This window comes from Macrobrachium rosenbergii, chromosome 24 (genome assembly GCF_040412425.1).
Source record: "Macrobrachium rosenbergii isolate ZJJX-2024 chromosome 24, ASM4041242v1, whole genome shotgun sequence".
Classification (NCBI taxonomy): Eukaryota; Metazoa; Arthropoda; class Malacostraca; order Decapoda; family Palaemonidae; genus Macrobrachium; species Macrobrachium rosenbergii.
The window spans coordinates 26,736,236-26,758,735 of NC_089764.1; the positions used below are offsets into that span (position 1 = coordinate 26,736,236).

At 36.2% G+C, this 22,500-nt stretch overlaps 1 protein-coding gene across 1 annotated transcript in view; it reads left to right on the forward strand.

Annotated features, from left to right (window-relative positions):
- Window positions 1–22,500, forward strand: part of LOC136851942 (Ig-like and fibronectin type-III domain-containing protein 2) — a 485,632-nt gene that overhangs the window by 379,759 nt on the left and 83,373 nt on the right. Inside the window, 2 exon segments of the mRNA XM_067126307.1 lie at window positions 6,584–6,672; window positions 22,094–22,144. Of these exon segments, the coding sequence (XP_066982408.1) occupies window positions 6,618–6,672; window positions 22,094–22,144 (106 nt within the window). The 5' untranslated portion in view covers window positions 6,584–6,617.

The following is a 22,500-nucleotide window of genomic DNA, read 5'->3' on the forward strand; positions in this document are numbered from 1 at the left end:
CTCTCTCTCTCTCTCTCTCTCTCTCTCTCTCTCTCTCTCTCCCCAGTTACATATTTTAGTTCTTCCAACTTTAAGCACCTTCTCCCAATACGGTGTACTCCAGAGAGAAAGGCCTTTTGTAGACACTATAATACGTCTAAAAGGTACCATAAAAATTGCCCATAATCTGATAGGTATTAATTTTATATTTAAACAACATCACTGATCGTTTATTAAGTTTATTCTTTCATATTTTTCTCTTCTAATTCATGTGGTGGCATAGACTGCCCTCATTTTCTAACCCTTCCCCTCATTTAATGCTCTCGCGTTTTATTATTTTCACTTTTATCTTTCCCATTGGCAATTCCTCTATCTGCTTTTTGTTAGGGTGCCTCCATTTTATTGACCTCTTAATATAAAGTGCGACGCACTGCATTAAATTGCCTGTGACCTCAGCGCTCCCTTGGGTACAGCCACAGTGACCAAGGTCGTTCGAACGTCTATTACCTAAAGTCAGTCTGCCAATCAATCAATCAATCCCAGGACTTTAATTAGCCGTTCCATAAGCTTAGCATTTTAACATCCTTATGCATCCTCTGTCCCTCCACCTCACTTGATCTCAGTATTGACGATGATATCTCATTCAGATTAAGCATTAGAATAAGATATTAACCCTCTAAATGATGAGGAAATTTAAAGATTTCTGTTATAATATTCCATATTAGTTACGAATAGAAAACGAACCCCGCCCATTAAATATCAAAAAGGTGCCTGTGTTTCCCGAGGCTGGTTTTGGATACCCACGATCTGGTCATGATTACCGGAAGCTGCAAACATATTCTTAATAGCTTGACTTTAGGTTGTCACTGTTCGAGAGGTAATAGTAAATATAATTGCACACGTGATTCATTTTTAAGTTTCTTTCCTCAGGTCTTTGAAATGCCTTCTTCATCCGAGTCTAATATTGCCAAATGAAATATGCGAAGGAAATGCACGACAGTGTGCCATGCAGCCTCCTGGGAAGGCCAGAATTTATTTGGCTTATTGAGCTCAAATTCTCTACTGGGGCCAGAATGAATTTTGGGTTATGCATTCTTAAACCTAATGAGACCAGGCACTAAACTGAAGACGAAATGATCCCAGCTTCGCCTGTGTGGAATAATGAGAGTCTTTTACGTAGGCCTATGGCTGAAATGATGGGATCAAAGAACCAAATTTTCCGTCATTCTCCAATCCAGCGCGAAATTGTAATCACTGTAATCCCCCTGTGCAGCTCCAAAACAAAACTGCACGATTTATGGTTGCTAAAATGTTTCTTGCGAACCTCAGGTCTCAGTTTTACGTAAGATTATCATCCGTGTTGAATAAAACAGAGCATGAATACAACGCAGAATGTTTTTAATTTTCTGTAAAACAAAACTATTGTGCCGGATTTGTCTGTCCGTCCGCACTTTTTGTGTCCGCAATTTTTCTGTCCGCCCACAAATCTTAAAACTACTTAGGATAGAGGGCTGCAAATTGGTATGTTGATCATCCACCCTCCAGTTGTCAAAAATACCAAATTGCAGACCTCTAGCCTCATCAGTTTTATTTTATTTACGGTTAAAATTAGCCATAATCGTGCATCTGGCAACTATATAGGACATGCCACCACCGGGCCGTGGTTAAAGATTCATGGGCCGCGGCTCATACAGCATTATACCGAGACCACCGAAAGATAAATCTATTTTCGGTGGCGTTGATCATCCGCTGTACAGAAAACGCGATTGCGCTGAAGAAACTTCGAAGCATTTTTTCCTTGTTTTTACTTCTGAGAATTTCTCCAGAGACCTCACTGGAAACCGCTTGGCACAGACCCGTTTCTTCACACACAGATAAGTATCTCTGAGAGGATGGGGTCTATTTTTCTGAGTCGGCTTATGTAACCTCTCTCTCTCTCTCTCTCTCTCTCTCTCTCTCTCTCTCTCTCTCTCTCTCTCTCTCTCTCTCTCTCTCTCGCCTATGTATGTGTGTTAGGGATTGTCTACAAATGACGATACCGGCGAGCATCGCCCAAAATATTTTTTTTTTATTTGCCTTGTTTTTCTTGCTTTTTCTTATCTAAGTGCGAGGAAAAGTAGTAAATAAAAAAAAACTCCCCTCCCATTACTCTGGCTCACTCCCACCCCTCATAACACTCCACCCCCCCCCACCCTCCTCCTATCTTCTTTCCTATACAAACACACTCCCCTCACCTAAGGCCTTCTTTTGAACATATTCTTCTGAAGAGTTTCCCCTCGTATGGTAAAAGAACGCACTCATCCTTCCCGGTGACTTTTGTATATTTTTTTTGCCATGGCTGCTACAGAAAAGAGGTTGCTCTACGTAATTTTAACCAGCGTTTCAACAGATCTGGCGAATATCGTGAAAGTTAAAAAAGTTTGTATATATATGTGTATATATGTATATGTTAATGCAAATGTCTGTAGTGAAGCAGGTGGCCCCTGGAACTTTCGTTTTCCTTCCATGGCCCTGTTTTGCTGCCAGTTTGGAAGCGGTGCCCTAGAAATTTTTAGAAACCATTCGAGGTCAAAATTCCCATTGAGATATCAAAATGGGTATTTCGTTCCTTTAAATAGCCTGCTCATGATAATCAAGCTGTTCCGCAGTTGGAATTTTCATGTTAATATACACTGGGAACCAGTTTGAAAGATATATGTAGAAGCTTACAGGCTATTCTTTTTGTAGGGTTTACTGGACTGTAGAATGTTATTTCATATTGTTTCCCCTTCTATGATTTTTTTGTTTTGTTAATTTAACTGCCCTGTTTTCAAAAATTTTCTGATTTTATTATTTTGTTAATTTCACTGTCCTGTTTTCAAAAATTTTCTGATTTTATTGTTTTGTTAATTTCACTGCCCTGTTTTCAGAAATTTTCTGATTTTATTGTCTTGAAAAATTTTCTGATTTTATTGTTTTGTTAATTTCACTGCCCTGTTTCCAAAAAAATATTCTGATTTTAGTGTTTTGTTAATTTCACTGCCCTGTTTCCAAAAAATATTCTGATTTTAGTGTTTTGTTAATTTCACTGCCCTGTTTCCAAAAACTATTCTGATTTTAGTGTTTTGTTAATTTCACTGCCCTCTTTAAAAATTTTCTGATTTTATTGTTTTGTTAATTTCACTGCCCTGTTTCCAAAAAATATTCTGATTTTAGTGTTTTGTTAATTTCACTGCCCTGTTTCCAAAAAATATTCTGATTTTTAGTGTTTTGTTAATTTCACTGCCCTGTTTCCAAAAAATATTCTGATTTTAGTGTTTTGTTAATTTCACTGCCCTGTTTTCAAAAATTTTCAGATTTTATTGTTTTGTTAATTTTCTATTCTGATTTTAGTGTTTTGTTAATTTCACTGCCCTGTTTCCAAAAAAATATTCTGATTTTAGTGTTTTGTTAATTTCACTGCCCTGTTTCCAAAAAATATTCTGATTTTAGTGTTTTGTTAATTTCACTGCCCTCTTTTCAAAAAATTTTCTGATTTTATTGTTTTGTTAATTTCACTGCCCTGTTTCAAAAAATATTTGATTTTAGTGTTTTGTTAATTTCACTGCCCTGTTTCCAAAAAATATTCTGATTTTAGTGTTTTGTTAATTTCACTGCCCTGTTTCCAAAAAATATTCTGATTTTAGTGTTTTGTTAATTTCACTGCCCTCTTTTCAAAAATTTTCTGATTTTATTGTTTTGTTAATTTCACTGCCCTGTTTCCAAAAAATATTCTGATTTTAGTGTTTTGTTAATTTCACTGCCCTGTTTCCAAAAAATATTCTGATTTTAGTGTTTTGTTAATTTCACTGCCCTGTTTCCAAAAAATATTCTGATTTTAGTGTTTTGTTAATTTCACTGCCCTCTTTTCAAAAATTTTCTGATTTTATTGTTTTGTTAATTTCACTGCCCTGTTTCAAAAAAAAAATATTCTGATTTTAGTGTTTTGTTAATTTCACTGCCCTGTTTCCAAAAATATTCTGATTTTAGTGTTTTGTTAATTTCACTGCCCTCTTTTCAAAAATTTTCTGATTTTATTGTTTTGTTAATTTCACTGCCCTGCTTTCAAAAATTTTCGAGGACAAAGTCCAGAAAAGAATGATTAAGTTTGAAATGGGTATTAATAATGAAACTACACACTGCCTTTGAAGGTTACAATGACACCAGTAGCAATTATATACATGAAGAAAAGAAGTAGAGCGAGAAATAACCGTGTGATTCCGACTGTGTCAACCAATCACAAACCACAGTCTGCCCTCGCTGAGATTTCCCACAAAAATTCGCGAATGTACTTTGCTGACACTGTCACTTTAAGAGACGCTACTTACCACTTGTAGTGTCTAGGGGATCGATTCGTTTATATAAAGAAAAAAGGAAGAAGCTGTTTTTAATTTATGGTATTGTTTTATGCTTAGTATATTTCCATCTTGCCATGTAAATCATCTTTTTTCTCTTCCATATATGTAAAAGAAGGGGAAATCAGGTTTTTAACATTTTTCTTACCATCGTGGTATTCGTTTATGATTAATCTTGAGGAATTTAACTGCTCGTTTGGGCTGATGTTACGCACGAAATAAAGATTGACACTGACGGACGAATATTCAATTTACGTATTTATAAATACTTGCACAAATACATATGTGTGTGCATCTCACTTTGCAGAAACAAACGTCTACTCTGGAATGCCCGATTCTCCACTTCTGTCCTCGCCATGACAGTCATCGGTAGCGCACCTTGTTTGGAGGAGAATGCCAGGCGTTCACACACGTGATTGCAAATTAAATATCGCTGTCCTTTTATGCCGCGTCCCATTGGCTGTGCGAATAAATTCCCTCTTACTTCAAATGCATTTGCGTCCCTCCCCCACCGAGAATGGAATTCCTTTTTATCTGCTCATCTCTCTCTCTGTTTGTCTATTTTTGAGAAGGGTCGTTTGCTGGGTCGCAGGTACACAGCCTTGGACGGTTTTTAAAGGCATGGTACCATTCCCATGGAATGGAAATTTCAGGGACTTTTTTTTTCGTGTGTTGTCAAGGCGTAGTATTGTTTGACACGTTGCATTGCAATGTCGTCCATTTTGAATAATGCTTTGATGCTTGCTATTGTTACCTGTGCTTGATCTGCATATCGCCATTGCTAGCAATAATGAGATTGCTGTACTTTCTCTAGAACTTTGCTTTCCTCTTCCTTCCAAACGCATTTCTTGCCATTGTTGATTACTATTTCGGAATCTTTATTTATGTTTTGCACATACGCTCTGGCTTTTTGCAATTCACATATTTTTCTGTTTTATGAGATTCGTTTCGATAGGGAATGTTCCTCTTCTTAAATGTCTTATGTGATTTTAACGTCGTATTTCACCTGTCTTTTACACATTCAACCAGTTGTGTACTTTCTTGCGGAATGATATATATTTTCATTAATGGTTCCGGTTTACGGATAAAGAAGGCACCTGCGGCTAATTATTTTCTTTAATTACATTTCCTAATTAAACAAGCGCTGTTGTAATCAAGTTTTACTGTAAATCGTATTTCACCAGAATGAATTTAGCGTCGCAAAAAATGCGGTTCAATTGCTTATATGATTATCATTATTGCTTTTCAGATTTTTATAATTTCTAGGGAAAATACAATTTTAAGGAGCTGAGGCTTAAATATACCTGTGAAAATGATATGTGGATCTAATATTTTCTTCCTAGAAGAATGGCATAACTGTTGTTGATTGGGAGCTTTCAGACGAGAAGTTATAAGGTGAAGATTTCATTACTTATCCCTTTAGATAATTTTGGAACATTAAATTGTAGTGTCGTGAACCCTGCAGATTGTTATGAATATGTGACTCTTTTCCACTCATAGAATGTCCATATATGTGTAAGTAGATGCAAGATATGTATTCAGGTATAGTCATGTATTTAAGGTCAAAACAGGCACACACATTATATATATATATATATATATATATATATATATATATATATATATATATATATATATATATATATGTGTGTGTGTGTGTGTGTGTGTGTTTGTGTAAGCAAGCTCTACTGGTTATGGCATTAGCCTCGCCAGCGAGAGGACCATGACTCCAATTCCATTACAGGATGGATGATGTACTACGTTTAAAAATAACACATACTCTATTGTTAGTGGCTCATTTACGATAAAATTTTCTAGCAATAATTTTTACTTCTCCAAGAATGATATAAGATTGTTATACATATATATATATATATATATATATATATATATACTCCCTTCTGTGTATATATATATAAATATATATATACTATATATATATATATATATATATATATATATATATATATATATATATATATATATATATATATATATATATATATATATATATATATATGTATTATTATCGCTTAAAACCTTTTCTTGCAATTTATCATCCATTTCCCTCAACCTTTCTTTCTATCACTAAAGTGTTTTATAGCTCATTTAGTCTAGATCATTTTTTTCTATTTCCACTCTATTCCCATATTTTCTTCCCATCTCCCGTTCGCGCTGTTCTTCCCGTCTTGTCCTTTTAATTCACGGCTGTTCCTCTTCTTCCTCCGCAGGCCTCTGAAGGGAGCGTTCGGAAGACGCCTCAGTATGTTGCCTCCGTTGCTGGTGGTAGTGGGCTTCTTTACCTCACACCTCATTCCAGGTAAGTTCCTCACTGACCTTTTTTTTTTTTTTAAATTCTACTAAAGGGAGTGATTTTTGTATTTTGTTTTTTTCTTACGTACAGTATGTATATTATCACGTTTGTGTCTTTTCACTTGAGTATTTTTTTTTATTTGCCATATATAAATGTTTTCAATTTAATTCGTTTTACTCTTAGGTTTTATTATTTGGCTGTACTTGTCTCCTGTTCTTTCATGTATGAATCGGTGACAAAATGTGTAAACATTTTCGTTTAAGGTTTCTGTCAATTTTATTTAATTTTTGTATTATTTATTTTCACATACTTTCATATTTTTCTTTTTCTCTGCCTGATACTGAGGCAGTACTCTCTCTTTTGAAGTAAAATCTGTTATATTCGCCATTCCTGATGAGGAGAATTCCCTTCCTTTCGAAATTTGATCAAAACCCTCATCTCCGCCATTCCTGAGAAGGATAATTCTCTTTCCTTTCGAAATTTGATCAAATCAAACTGCTGTGCAATTGTTCATGGATTTATGGACTCCCACCGTTCGTTTCATCATATTTACTTGTCACATATGGGAATTATATTATTACAAACATATTCCACTAAATTTAAATCGTAACATTTAAACAGCAGTAACGATCTTAAATCAGAATTCAATAACGCCGATCCAGAAACTACTTTAATACGACTCTCGTATCAGTCGAACAGGACTGTACCCGACTGCATCATCCATTGTCACCAGTAATTACGCGGATGGAACCTTGTACCTAACTCGCGGTAATCTCCGGTTTAATACCCAGTCTCAAATCTCATTAATGTTACCAGCTTGGTGAATTCGATTTGATGCGCAGTTGTTTTGCGCGAACGAGGCCGCAAGCCTGTTATAGAATAGACTCGGTTTTTTTTTTTTTTTTTTTTTTTTTGTCTGTACAAATGCTTTAATTGTTTGACGCGTTTGATTTTGCCGTGACGTACTTGTTTGCTTTTGATTATTGTTATTATTGTTGTTTTCAAATGCCTTAATAAATGGTACTTGAATGAATTTCATCTGGGAAATGTACGCGAAGGCCATCGTCTATAATGTTGTTCGTCATCTCTCAATCTATGTGTCTGTCTATCTAATATATATATATATATATATATATATATATATATATATATATATATATATATATATATATATATATATATATATACATATATACATACATACATACGTGTAATTTTTAATCATGCCTTTGTAGGTGTTCTGGTACTTATGCTTAAGTGGCTAATTGTTTGTGATCCACGTATCGTGCTTGGAGGAATGCGTATATATATATATATATATATATATATATATATATATATATATATATATATATATATATATAATTACGTATTTATGTATATGTATATACATACGTGTGGTTTTTATCCATACCTCTGTAGCTATCCTCGTATACAAGCCCGAGTGCCTGTTTGTTTGTGACGCACGCACCATGTTGGAAGGAATGCGTATACCCCGAGATTAGTGCCACCTGCAGCAACAAGGAAATGGACCCAGAAGTAAAAGTTAGTCACTTTGGTTCCCTTCGTCCATTAGACTCCCCTTCTCTTTTTTTTTTTTTTTTTTTTTTTTTTTTTTCTTCGGGGCAGTTTCTGATCCTCTTTGCTTTTCTTTCGTTTACTCCATTTTGGTTTTCCTGACTTCAGTTGCTTGGTGATTAAGGGTTGTTGCCTTGAAAAGTTCAAAAAATCGGTATTTGTGAACTTGTCTACTGTTTTAAAAACGAGGTTAGTTCATATCAGTGAATGAACCTGTTTAGAAATAATCATTTTATTCTTCTTTTACTTTTAGAGTAATAAGTGACTTTTACACCTGTTGTTTCTGGAAGTACTGAATTGTCTTTTTCCTTTTACATATTTTAAAAAGACAGATTTTAGATATTGATCATTTTTATCACTGACAGCCATGATTAAAACTTCCGTTTTCAACCAAAGATATTATTGGCTCAGTGTTTGCTTCAAAACGCATTCCTTGGAATTCTGGAATCATAAGATGAAGAGTATCAGAAGATCACCAGCATCATAATAATAGAACAATAACATAACGAAGCCCTTATCAGTTATAATTCCCCTTGGGTGCAAGTTATTCCCAGGGTATAGTGAATTGGATATATATATACAGTATATATATATATATATATATATATATATATATATATATATATATATATATATATATATATATATATATATATATATATATATATATATATATATATATATATATATATTATATATATATATATGCATGTATGTATGTATGTATACGTATGTATATTATATATATGTATATACACATATGTGTGTGTGCGTTTATGTATGTACTTATTCCACTCTTTTTTCCATTTGCAAATGTGTCACTGCAAAGAAAATAACTGCTTGTTTGCCCATCATTATCTCAAAATCCTCCTCCTCCTCCTCTCGTAGGCAAACAGTATAATTGTTTGCATTCCCGCTTGGAGAACACCATTGTCAAACCGAGAGAGAGACCAGCTGCAAGCAAACAGTCGCTGCTTTCTCCTTTTTTCTTATTTTTGGAAGTTGCCAAAGCAATTGCAAGGGCAGCAAGCATTATGCGAGATATTTTTCTTAAGACGTTTCCCAGAGGGACCCTAGATCTTGCTGGGGAGGGATGATTCCGCTTTGTTTATTCTTTAAGGACGTTTTTATTTTGCGGACCGAAGCCATTTTTGGCTCAGTTAAGGTCTCTCTCTCTCTCTCTCTCTCTCTCTCTCTCTCTCTCTCTCTCTCTCTCTCTCTCTCTCTCTCTCTCTCTCTCTCAGGAAGGTATTTCTCTTTGCATCTATCGTCAGTCGAGTATTCACTTTTCTGTCTAGTTGATACCGCCGTGTAGCTTTGGAATATCTTGTTTTTTATGTTTATCTTTCCTTGCTGGATACTCTCTCTCTCTCTCTCTCTCTCTCTCTCTCTCTCTCTCTCTCTCTCTCTCTCTCTGGAGAATGGTATATACTTCCCTTATCATTTTTAACGTTGTTGCTTTGATATTGTCTCCCCACCTACAGGAACCTACCTAAAACATTAAATTCATTTCCCGATCACCATTCATAATTTTGTAAAAAAAAAAAAAAAAAAAAAACAATTGGAGGAATGAATGAAATCCTAAATTTAAGGAAAAAAAATCTTTTTAACCCGAACCAAAGTTGTTAGTATCCATCTATCAACAGACCTTGTGTGGCATCAAAGCCAACCCTTCCGTGTTCGTGTTTTTGAAGATGGGTTTTTGTGGAATGAAGCCGCCATTTGTAAAGAAGGTTAATGAGAGAGGCGGAACCGAGCCATTGTGCAGGGCTTCGCCCTCCCGAAGAACATTCCTCGAGCCACGCTTCTTTATCTGACGAGTCTCTCTGCTCCTCGAGATAGAGAGGAAGCCCTTGAACGGACAGATCTTAGCGCGCAAGCGCATACACTCCAGTGAATACCTCAAGGATTGAATCCTCGTTGGAAGGTGTACGTGAATGCACTTGAAAGCGGTATGCATGTGTACTTTGGGCAAGTGCTTTTAGATTTTTTTTTTTTTTTTTTTTTAGGAGGTGGGTTAAGGGGTTGGGGAGTGGCTGGGTGGTATGAAATGGCGGGGTCAGGATGGTTAAATATTACGATTGCTTAAAGCTTATGATAAAAAAGAATGGTAATGTACGTTGATCTCTAATGTTTTTATAAAGCCATGAAAGTTTCTTTTTCAGTTAGGGATTTATTTTGCCTAATTTTACACCGGTTCTTAGTTTGGCTTTATAGCCGTTATAAAGTGTTCAGCCAAGCTCAGAGGGAAAATACCTCCCCTTCGATGGTGGTCTTGTAACACCTTACAATGCCTCACTCTAGAAATCGGGAACCTCTGGCGATTCTTTCCTTTCACTGGTAGGCATTGGAATTCTTTTCCTGCTTCTGCTTTTCTTGACTTCTGTAACCTTTCCTTCATCGAGAAGCAAGTTTATCAAGTTGAAAAAATGAACTTGACGGAAATTTACCATAAGCTGTAAGACTGTCACCGGTTACCTCCTAAACTCTCTTATTGTTTCTCACAAATTTATTTTTTCTGTTAAAGCCCTCATGTCATGATGTTTTGGCTAATAAGTTTTATTCACCTAATATTTTATCTGCAATAGCCAAGAAAAATATTCCTGTTAGAAACAAATTTCATCCGTGATAACTCAGTCATAAGTGAATTGAAAATTATTAAGATTTCTGAATAAATACATACATATATATATATATATATATATATATATATATATATATATATATATATATATATGTGTGTGTGTGTGTGTGTGTGTGTTTGTGTATGTATGCATATACATTATATATATATACAGTATATATATATATATATATATATATATATATATAATATATGTGTGTGTGTGTGTGTTCAGTGTATGTATGTATGTATGTATGTATGTATGTATGAAACCAAAGATAAATTAGATGTAGAAGTAAACAGGATTAAAGAATACAGAACCGGAATGTTACGAGCCATGCACGAAGCTTCTATTGAACTGGTTTTTTTAAACCTTCCTATCACCAAAGACTCCCGCTTTACAAAAGGTTGACGAGCCTCAAAAAAAAAAGAGAAAAAGTAACACGTTATTGTTTAATTTAAGAGGAGAGAGAAATTGTCATCTGAGGGAACAAAATAAATATTTGCGTTCTAACAAGATCAGAAATTTCAAGAAGATTTGAAAATTGCTAAAAATAGGAAACATCCAACAGGAAGAATATTCACTTGGATTAGGACCTGGAAGTAATTTGGAAGGTAATTTTCCAAATATCAGAATACATTCGTTCATGAGACTGGAAACGAAGACATTAATATTCAGCATCAGCTTAGCGCTACTTAATCTAATTGCATTCATGTGAAAGCGGAGGTAGAAACAGAAGAGAATGTTGAGGAAATTTCTTCTTAATTTTCATTGTATCCCATTTGATTCTGACATTTTTCTTTATATTCATATGTTGTTATTGTTTATTTTATATGGATTTTTCTCAGTCAGTCGTATATTTTCCTCAATGTAGCTGATGTGGAACTTTTTCGTAGTAAAGACGTTGTATATTTTCATCTATGTATCTGATGTGGATCTTTTTCATAGTAAAGACGTTGTATATTTTTCCCTATGTATCTGATGTGGATCTTTTTCGGAGTAAAGTCGTTGTATATTTTCCTCTACGTATCTGATGACGATCTTTTTCAGAGTCAAGTCGTTGTATATTTTCCTCTACGTATCTGATGTGGATATTTTTCAGAGTAAAGTTAATGTTTCGTATGATTCTGCTACGATCATTCAAGAGAAGTCAAAGCTTTACTCAACCTTTTTTTATAACCATTTTAATAATGCCTCCCACAAAAGCAATTACCGTCATATATATATTTCTAAGTGGTCATGACTGAATGAGTTTGGCAATTTCAATTACTTTCCCTGGATGGTTTAATTGCTATTGTATATTACGTCTTCTCCTCGGGTCTCCCTTGCGCCGGGTCTTTACAGCAGTTATGAATTAATTTGCATTCATAGTTTTGGGATATTTATTGCACTGGACCTTAATTGGAAACCTCCGCGTCTTCTAGTGGTCATGATACTCTCATCACCATCTGAGGGGATGGAGTTCGATTCTCAAGCAATGAATTTTTACCAGGTATACAGGTGTTGCATGCATGTTGGAGCAGGGCATGGGGCCAGCAACCCCATCCCAAGATACTCTCTGAAAATCTTAGAGTTAGAGTTTCTTTTTCAATACCTATGTTTTAATATTGGAAGCCTACAGCATCCTTGTTTACAGGAATTTAAATGTAAACTTCTTTTATTAGATTAAGGCTGGCCTTATGCCAGGATGGGCCCTTGCTTCGTGGCGCCCCGTAAGGGTAGTAAGGTGTGAGAGGGATTGACTCTATACAGCCACAGAGACGAAAATCATGAGTTCAGTTAGTATTCTGAAGGCGCAATTGGCTTTCATGTCCATACTGAGAGAGAGAGAGAGAGAGAGAGAGAGAGAGAGAGAGAGAGAGAGAGAGAGAGAGAGAGAGAGGATAGTATATCTTTTAGGAGAGATCATTAGTAATTAAGAATATTCTTTTCATCTACCAGTGCTAACGTAGAGAGAGAGAGAGAGAGAGAGAGAGAATCTTTTAGGAGTAATTATTAGTAAACATGAGTATAATTTTCATCTACCAGTGCTAACGATTGTAAATTCTGTAATGATTAGCCGCGAAAGAGAAAGACAGTAGGAAGTAAGTAATAATTCAGACTAAAGGGGAGAAATACCAAGCAAGCAAGCAAGCAATCAGTCAGTCTTTCCCACTTTTCCTTCTGCTTTCCGTGACGTTTCGACCAGCTCCCAAAGCTGAAGATGCCGGCTTCAGCCAGTCTTCTTCATTTTGCTCCCAATCACCTTAAGTGATGCTGAGTGGCGGGAGGGACTGACCTATCCTTCTGGAGATTTAAGCCTCTCTCTCTCTCTCTCTCTCTCTCTCTCTCTCTCTCTCTCTCTCTCTCTCTCTCTCTCTCTCTCTCTCTCAAGAAGCGGGTTCTCTGGACAAAGTGCATTTTCAAAATTGCTTTGTTTTGTGGCGAGGATTACGGACTTTTGTTGGAAGATTTGACTCAGAGTCAGCTTTTATTATTTCCGGTTTATATTTTGCTTTTAGGTCTATCTGGATTAGTTGTTTTTCCTAGTTTTGTGTTTTCGGTTCTTTGTTGAAGTATATTTTTAATATTTGGTCTATTTTGTGACACTTTTATTCTTATAACTACCTGATTGCCAAACAGACTTTTAAATGTTTCCTTTATTATTCAGTGTTACGTTACTGAGAACAACAAAATATTCTGTTTATGCATTTTATGTACAGACTGGAAGCACATTTAGTAATGATAACTTTTAATAAATGAGGAATGTATCTTTTGATGTGTACCTCACTAAAACAACAATATTTTGGCTCACTATTTACAGCTCTTCACAGTTTTCTTGGGCATAGCGAAGAAGGTTGCAGGGGTGATGGACTTGCAACCTCATCTCTTGTACGGAACTATTTTAATGAACAAGAGTGTCGGTTCCTGGGTAACCCCAAAAAAGCATATAATGGAAGGATTCTGTAATTAAAAGTTACAGCGTGGGCACAACAAATTGTGAATATGAAATTTATAAATTTATGGAAGGTTTAAATTACCCGTTCCCTATATGATCAGTTTTTCGTTTTCTGAAAAGAAAACTATTGTGCCGGCTTGTATAATTAACTTTTTGTCTGTCCGTCCCCACTTTTTCTGTCCGCCCTCAGATCTTAAAAATTACTGAGGCTAAAGGGCTGCAAATTGGTATGTTGATCATACACCCTCCAGTCATCAAACATACCAAGTTGCAGCCCTCTAACGTTAATAGTTTTTATTTTATTTAAGGTTAAATTTAGCCATAAGCGTGCACCTGGCAACGATATAAGCCAGGCCACCACCGGGCAGTGGTTAAAGTTTCATGGGCCACGGCTCATACAGCATTATACAGAGACCACCGAAAGATAAATCTATTTCTGGTGGCCTTGATCATACGATGTTCAGAAAACTCGATTGCTCTGAAGAAACTTCGGCGCATTTTTTACTTGTTTATATTGATCACAGGTTTCCCAATTATCATTTAGCCTTTCTTATAGTCATAACAGTTCCTGCATAAGGATCAATCACCGGGTGAAAATTCAGGCTCACTGAACGAGAAAAAATAAATACTCCCAAAATGTCTTGTTTTTTTCTTCAAGCGTATTACACCAATGCACAACTGTTATATAATACAATTTTTCGACTATTAATGCTTCACACATGATTAATTCAAGCAAAGGGTAACCAATATATAACTTTCAAGTCGACACATACAAAACGACACATCATGTAGTGAGCACATGCATACACATAGGCATCAGTACACATGCACCATTATCCGAGAGACAAAAAAAAAAAAAAAACTTATAAGTAGTTTTTTCCCCCTCTTATCATTGTGAAATAAACACAAACGAATGCTCTAATGTCTCTCAATTTGTTGCAAGCCATTGGCTGCGAGGTTAATCCTGGAATTTGCTTTCTAAAGCAAACCAGCTCATTGGTGTTTGGAGTGGGTGGTGGGGATAAGGGTGGTTCCAGGACAGAGGGGGTGGGGGCGGGAGACGTTGGCCAGTAAGGGGAGGATAGGATTTGGATAATGGTCAACTGGTAAAGGGAGGAAGTACCAGCAGAGAAAGGGAGAACAGAAGAAGAAGAAGAAGAAAAAGAACAAGAGGAAGAAGTTTAATGCATTTTAATATATATTTTTTATTATGGGGCGTGGACGAAGGGAGCATAAAGTTTTCTTTTGGAACTGCATCTTAATATTGCTTTATTTTCTCTCTTAATGGTTCAGCTTGCCATGTCAAGAGGATGGTTATATATATATATATATATATATATATATATATATATATATATATATATATATATATATATATATATATATATATATATATATATATATATGTATGTATTGTATATGTATCATATTATAATCACACTTGGCCACATGGAAAATGAAATACGGGTATAAATCATTTTATAAGTGTGTGTGTTTAATTTTACTGTACCAGTCTCTCTATTTTAGTGAAATTACAATTTCTTTTTTTTTTTTTTAATACCGTCATTTTTTTTATTTCACATCACGATGGGGATTGCTGCTGTCATTAACCATGGACGAGTAACTCATTTACATTTTTGCAATTTCTTTGGGCACCAGCTTCTAATTATAAGAATTCAGTTGCCGCTACAACCGTCATTGGCCCGGTTCAGTTTTTTTCCATTAAACGATTGTCGAGTGTGTACTTTTTTTTTTTTTCTGTCGTGTACAGATGTAATTTTTTTTTCCTCCGTGTGTGTGTGTGAGAGAGAGAGAGAGAGAGAGAGAGAGAGAGAGAGAGAGAGAGAGAGAGAGGGGCCGTGAAATTCAGTTACCAATTAAGGTGAAAGGATTCCGTGTCTTGTAATTATGTGTTTGATGGTCATACTTTTATGTTAAAACGATTGCGTCATCTGGTTGTAGAAACAAAGTAACTTTTGCAGCTAAAGGATCAGATAGCAATCTTGAATGAGACAGAGAGAGAGAGAGAGAGAGAGAGAGAGAGAGAGAGAGAGATCAGAGAGATCTGCGAACCAATAGGGCTAGGCAGGGCCAATCTCATTTTCTGTAAGAGGGATAATTTTAAAGGTAATCACGCTCTCTTTCTAATTTAAGCAAACTTAATTCTCTCTCTCTCTCTCTCTCTCCTTGGACGGTTTTCATTATATAAACGTAAACGAACAGACTAATCCCCCATCTGTATCTCACCTTAGGATTATACCAATAAGTGAAGCGTATCTCTTTATCCCGTTGAGATATATATGGAGTATTCATCCTTTTCGACGAAGGATTTTGACTCCTGTTTAACGATGCCGTTAATATCCGTTAATATCCAGTAAGCTCCTTCCCGTTTCTAAAATCGCCGTCGCGTTAATCCCGGTAATCCGTATTTCATGTCAGTGTCTCGATAACTTGGTCCATCAACGCCTGTTCGTTAATCCGCGACCCCCCCCCCGCCCCCGCCGCCCCCCTCCGTCGGATGATCAGATAGGATTAGCGGAATTTTGCTTGGATTTGGTGTGCGTCTTGTTTTTTGTTAGTGTGTTCGTTTTTGACGATATTCCCGTTTATAGTTATGTTTTTGTGATAAGGGTCCTTGTTATTTGTTATATATCACGTTTGTATTATATGGTTAATGTTTTATTCGTTTCTCTTTGCATTTTATTGTGTTGTGTCTTTCATTGTTTTTGTTTTTTTAGTTTTCTGTAAAAAAAATATATATTGTGCCGGCTTTGTCTGTCCGTCCGTACTTTTTCTGTCCACCCTCAAATCTTAAAAACTACTGAGGCTAGAGGGCTGCAAATTGGTATGTTGTTCATCCGCCCTTCAATCATCAAACATACAAAATTGCAGCCCTCTAGCCTCAGTAGCTTTTATGTTATTTAAGGTTAAAGTTAGCCATAATCGTGCATCTGGCAACGATGTACGACAGGCCACCATCGGGCCGTGGTTAAAGTTTCATGGGCCACGGTTCATACAGCATTATACAGAGACCGCCGAAAAACAGATCTGTTTGCGGTGGCCTTGAATATACGATGTACAGAAAACTCGATTGTGCCGACGAAGAAACTTCGGCTCAATTTTTACTTATTTGTTATTGGCGTTTGTTGTCATATGCCTCTTTTGTGACGTACTGTATTCTTCCTGAACATTTTATTCCGTCCGTCTATTTTTCTCTTATTTTTCCATCGTTATCACGTATTTCTTTTGATGCAGTTTCCACTATTTTTATTGCGGGTATATTTGTCCCATTGTTATCTTCCCTTTGCACAACATTATATTTTGTTTATTGAACTTACATTCGTTTTCCAATTCTTCATCGTATTGCAGCTTCCGAAACACTTCCATTTGTAAATTGAAAGGTTTCTGTAGCCGGAGAAAAAAAAAATATTTAACTGACATATTCAGTGGCTTCGTGGTCTTTCATTTGAAAATATCGTCCCTTTCGAAGTAAATTGGGAACAGTCCGATTTGCTTGCCTTGGAACAAAGTCAATTACGAACTAGAAGGGAAGACATTGTTCAGTCTATTTCTCTTTTCCCTTTCACTGTTACTTTTGTAATGGGATATGTGATAGCTTTAGTTCTGAGGAATATGTTGAAAAAGGAAGTGCATAAACAATTCGTCATGTACCAATAACAAAACGTTAGGGTTGCATGACGCTTAACGAGAGAGAACTGTTTGGTTTTCAAGAATATAAAATGTGGCAGAGTGAATATCTGTTCTCGGGTGTTTGAATAATCTGCTTTTCTTTCGACAATCGGGCTTATGTTTTCCTTGTTACTTTTCGTTGGTGCTGTGACCTATTTCCTCTTTCTTTCCCAAGGCATGACCCAGTTATGGTCCGAGAGTCATCGTTTATACGAGCTAAAATTTCAGTAACTCACCCCTCTCCGTAGGGGAGGTTAGTGCCATCAATGCACCTCATGCGGTGCACTGTAGGCATTACTTAAGGTTCTTTGCAGCGTGCCTTCGGTCCCTAGCTGCAACCCCTTTCGTTCCTTTTACTGTACCTCCGTTCATATTCTCTTTCTTCCAACTTACTTTCCACCCTCTCCTGACAAGTGATTCATAGTGCAACTGCTTTGAGGTTTTCCTCCTGTTACACCTTTCAGACCTTTTACAGTCAATTTCCGTTTCAGCGCTGATTGACCTCCTAGGTCCCAGTGCCTGGCCTTTGGCTTAAATTCTATATTCAGTTCAGCTCAATAACTCGCCCAATCTCCGTTCTCGATACGTTTCGTTTCTGCTTGAAAAATAAAACCAATTTACCGAATTTCATAAAACATCAGACCAATTTCCCGAAACGCCCTCGTTCTTTCAAACTTCGGGTCCTCGAGTTTTCCCCCTCCGCTTTATTCGCGGAGACAGAACTCGAGGAAATTTTGACGTGCTTCGCGGCCCGGGTTAAAAGTTAAACCAATTTCAAGTTTCATAAACCGCGCAACCAAATTCTGGTTTGGCGAAATGCGGACGATAATAATAATGCTCTCTGTTGGAGATCGCTTTGATGTCATGTTGTTGCGACACGAGTTTGTCTCTTCTTTGGGGCGATTGCGTAGCTTTTTGTAAGTCGCAAGCGCAGGCGGGAAGAGGAAACTCGAATGTCGTAAAGTTTTCGTGGGACGTTTTCGCTGCTGTTATTTCTGTTTGGGGGTGCGATAAGCTGGTTCCTAAGGGGTGCGAGGATGCCTATGAGTAATTAAAGCAAAATATATTTTATATGTACATGTTATGTTTTTCTACAAAAAAATTAAAATAAAAAATATAATAAATAATAAAAATATTAATACTAATAATTATTATTATTATATTATTATTATTTTTATTTCAGCAATTCAGGGGATGCGAGAGCTGACTGCTGATTTGAAAAGGGTGCAGACATTGAAAAAGGTTAAGAACCAAACAAAACCAAATAAAATCAAACAAATAATAATAAAAATATTAATAGTAATAATAATAATTATTATTATTATTAATTTTTTTTATTTCAGCAATTCAGGGGATGCGAGAGCTGACTGCTGATTTGAAAGGGGTCGCAGACATTGAAAAATGTTAAGAACAACTGAGCTATTCCCTTAACTTTCAGAGATTGTTTTTGCCTTTCTAGCTCCCTTCCAAAGATTTTTTGTTATTTATGGGCTTCATATTTCCGTAGTTTTTAGGCAGCTGCCATCGAGGTACTGGAGGGCGTATGATTTTTATTAATCTGTATATAGTAGATTTCATATATATGTATTATCTATTCACTATTCACCATACCAGCAGCTAAAATAATCTCTCTTAAGCTGCTGGTATGGTGAATAATGAAAAGATAATAAATATATGAAATCTACAAACTAAGATACACACACATACATTATCAATATATTATATATATATATATATATATATATATATATATATATATATATATATATATATATATATATATATGCCATATGTGTGTGTGTGTGTGTGTGTGTGTGAAAGAAAGTTTACCTGTAAAAATTTAACTCTCAACTCCGTGTTTTTGAAGCACTGTGTACATGAACTAATTTTATTGCAGAATTTTGGAGGAAAAGTTAAAAAACAACTGTTACATGCGTGGACATGCAAATAAAAGTCTCGCAGTGAATAAGTGCTCGTAAGTCTTCCCAGACAGAAAAAAAGATTAAATAAGGAATACATGTGGAGAACAGGGAAGCTCAAAGAGAGAAGAAATAAGATAAAAAAGAATAAAAAAGAAGTTGAAAAGGAAATTATTGTTAGGCAAAGAACCAAGAAAATAAGGCCATGCAATCCTTCTCCATAGCTCAGCATAAATCTAAGCCAACTTCTCTCTCTCTCTCTCTCTCTCTCTCTCTCTCTCTCTCTCTCTCTCTCTCTCTCTCTCTCTCTCTCTCTCTCTCTCTCTCTAAGTAACTGTCATCATTTTCTCAATACCTTACTATATTTTGCTTCATATCACTATGTTTTCTCTCTCTCTCTCTCTCTCTCTCTCTCTCTCTCTCTCTCTCTCTCTCTCTCTGTAATTAATGTCACTATTTTATCAATATCTTGCTATATTTTGCATCATATCACTATGTTCTCTCTCTCTCTCTCTCTCTCTCTCTCTCTCTCTGTAAGGCAACTGTCACTATTTCTCACTATCTTAATGTATTCTGCTTCGTATCACTGTGTAATTTTTCACCTCTCTCTCTCTCTCTCTCTCTCTCTCTCTCTCTCTCTCTCTCTCTCTCTCTCTCTCTCTCTCAAACTCCACGACGTAATTCTGGACCTGTAGTATACACGTACGACACGGCGCCAAAGACGGAGTGGAGTTGAGTGGAGTAGAGGCTCTATGATTCACGGGCTGGTGAATGCATCATCATAATGCATCATCACACTGCATTATGATGATGCATCATCACACTGCATCACAGTGCGCCGTGATCGTGATCCGGTCATGAGAGATGCGATGTAACGAGACGTCAAGTCTTAAGAGGATTAAATTAGCTTGTTTATTATGACGATTCTGCTGCTGGTGTGTGTGTGTGGTTTTTATTTTGGTGGGGGGGGGCGGAGGCCGGTCCTCTAGCCAAATAGAGAGTGCGGGGTTTAATTTGACTAATGCTGCGCTTTTGACTTTATCGAGTCGGTCAATTATGTTCGTTGACATATTGTAGGTCACTGGTGAGGTCAACTTTGCCTCTCGGTCTTTTTATTTGTCTTCTAAATCAGAGACGAACTGGACGTCTCTTCCGTTTATCTACTATTTCTTAAATTCCCGCGTAATTATATCAGCTTTTTGTTTTCGAAAATCTCATTTCATTTCTTTTGTTGTGGTATTTTCTTGCACATGCAGAAAATTAGGTTGTCATGAACACACACCAAAGGGGTGAAATCCGAATTTTTATAATTTTGTACACACTGCTCACTCATGATACCTTGCGATGTTCATTTTAGTAATGACAAGTCTCTCCGTTTGTCTGTCGATGAGTGATTCTGTCTCTTTTTTTGTAAAATGAATCACTTCATGCCCTTGCAAGCTATCAAGATTGGTTAATGGCTTTTGGAAGCTAGAAAAGCGAGTCCGTGATGTTTTGGAAGCTTGTGGTGCACTGTAGGTATTACTTAAGGTTCTTTGCAGCGTGCCTCCGGCCTCTAGCTGCAACCTCTTTCGTTCCTTTTACTGTACCTCCTCTCGTATTCTCTTTCACCCATCTTACTATCCACCCTCTCCTAACAATTGATTAATAATGCAACTGCGAGGTTTTCCCCCTTGTTAAACCTTTCAGACCTTCTTACTGTCAATTTCCCTTTCAGCGCTGAATGACCTCATAGGTCCCAGTGCTTGCCTTTTGGCCTAAATTCTGCTTTCAGTTCAATCAATATCTACTGACATAGGGTACTGACGTAACTCGCGCTCTCCTCTTGTGAAAAATTTCACTGATTTTTGCAGTCCAGTTCGATATCGCATTTTGTTTATTTCGTTCAAATATTCGTTATGTATAGAGAATTAATGTTCGTTAATTTGGCAGCCTAAAGCAAGGAAGAACGACGTAGCATAAAATGTAGAAGATATTTCGTGTGCAAACAGTTTTGTGTAAGTCTCTTACGTTTATGATCAAAATGAGTTTTATAACTATAACTTCGATTGTTTGTTTTCTCCATCTTTATTTTCTTTCTCAGGTATCATTTTCCATTCATGAATGACAACAATTCCTCTGTCCTCCGAATACTTCCGATAAATGAGTCTTTAAGCATTTTGTACCATTCCATAAATAATCGCCGTTGTAATTTTACTTCGATCCAGCCCTCATCAACTGTTTCAACACAGTAAGCAAAAGATGAGGGAGATAAAATGCATTTGCAATCTAGTTTTTTTTTTTTTCCTCCACTGCCGATATGAGAAAGAGAGAGGAGAGAGAGAGAGAGAGAGAGAGAGAGAGAGAGAGAGAGCATATCATCGTCATAGTCGGTAGTTCATCATGACACGCTTTTAAATTTTTCAGTTATCAGTGTCACTTTTCCGAGATTTATAGGTTTGAAGCTTTGCACGGTCATTATCGCCTCTCTCTCTCTCTCTCTCTCTCTCTCTCTCTCTCTCTCTCTCTCTCTCTCTCTCTCTCTCTCTCTCATGTTTTCTTATGTGGTAATAATTTTATTATCTTTATTTAACATTTTAGAGTGATTATTAAAAATGATAAGACGAGATACCTAAAGAATTTTGGAAACTAATCTGGTAGAATGAGAATAATGAATGTTTTATCATCGTCTCTTTCAGGTGGCTCTGGTCAAGAATGGGAAGGCGTGTCTCTGCCACCGCCAACACGGGGTAAGTATTCTTGACTCTGTAGACAGATTTGTTTTGATAAGAACTATTATAGACAGATTTCCTTGGCCAGAACCATGAATTTACAGACAGATTCTTTGAATTTACAGACAGATTCTTTGGCTTAGAAACAGTACAAGTCAGATGTCTTTGCCTCAGAACCATGACTTTGTTGACAGATTTTTTTTTTTTTTTGGCAAAGAACCATTACTATAGACATATTCCTTTGGCCAGAACCATGAATTCATAGACAGATTCTTTGTCTGAGAACCATTACTTTACACAGAATTCTTTGGCCAGAACCATGAATTTGTAGTCATTTCTTTGGCTAAGAACCATTACTGAAAACAAATTTCTCT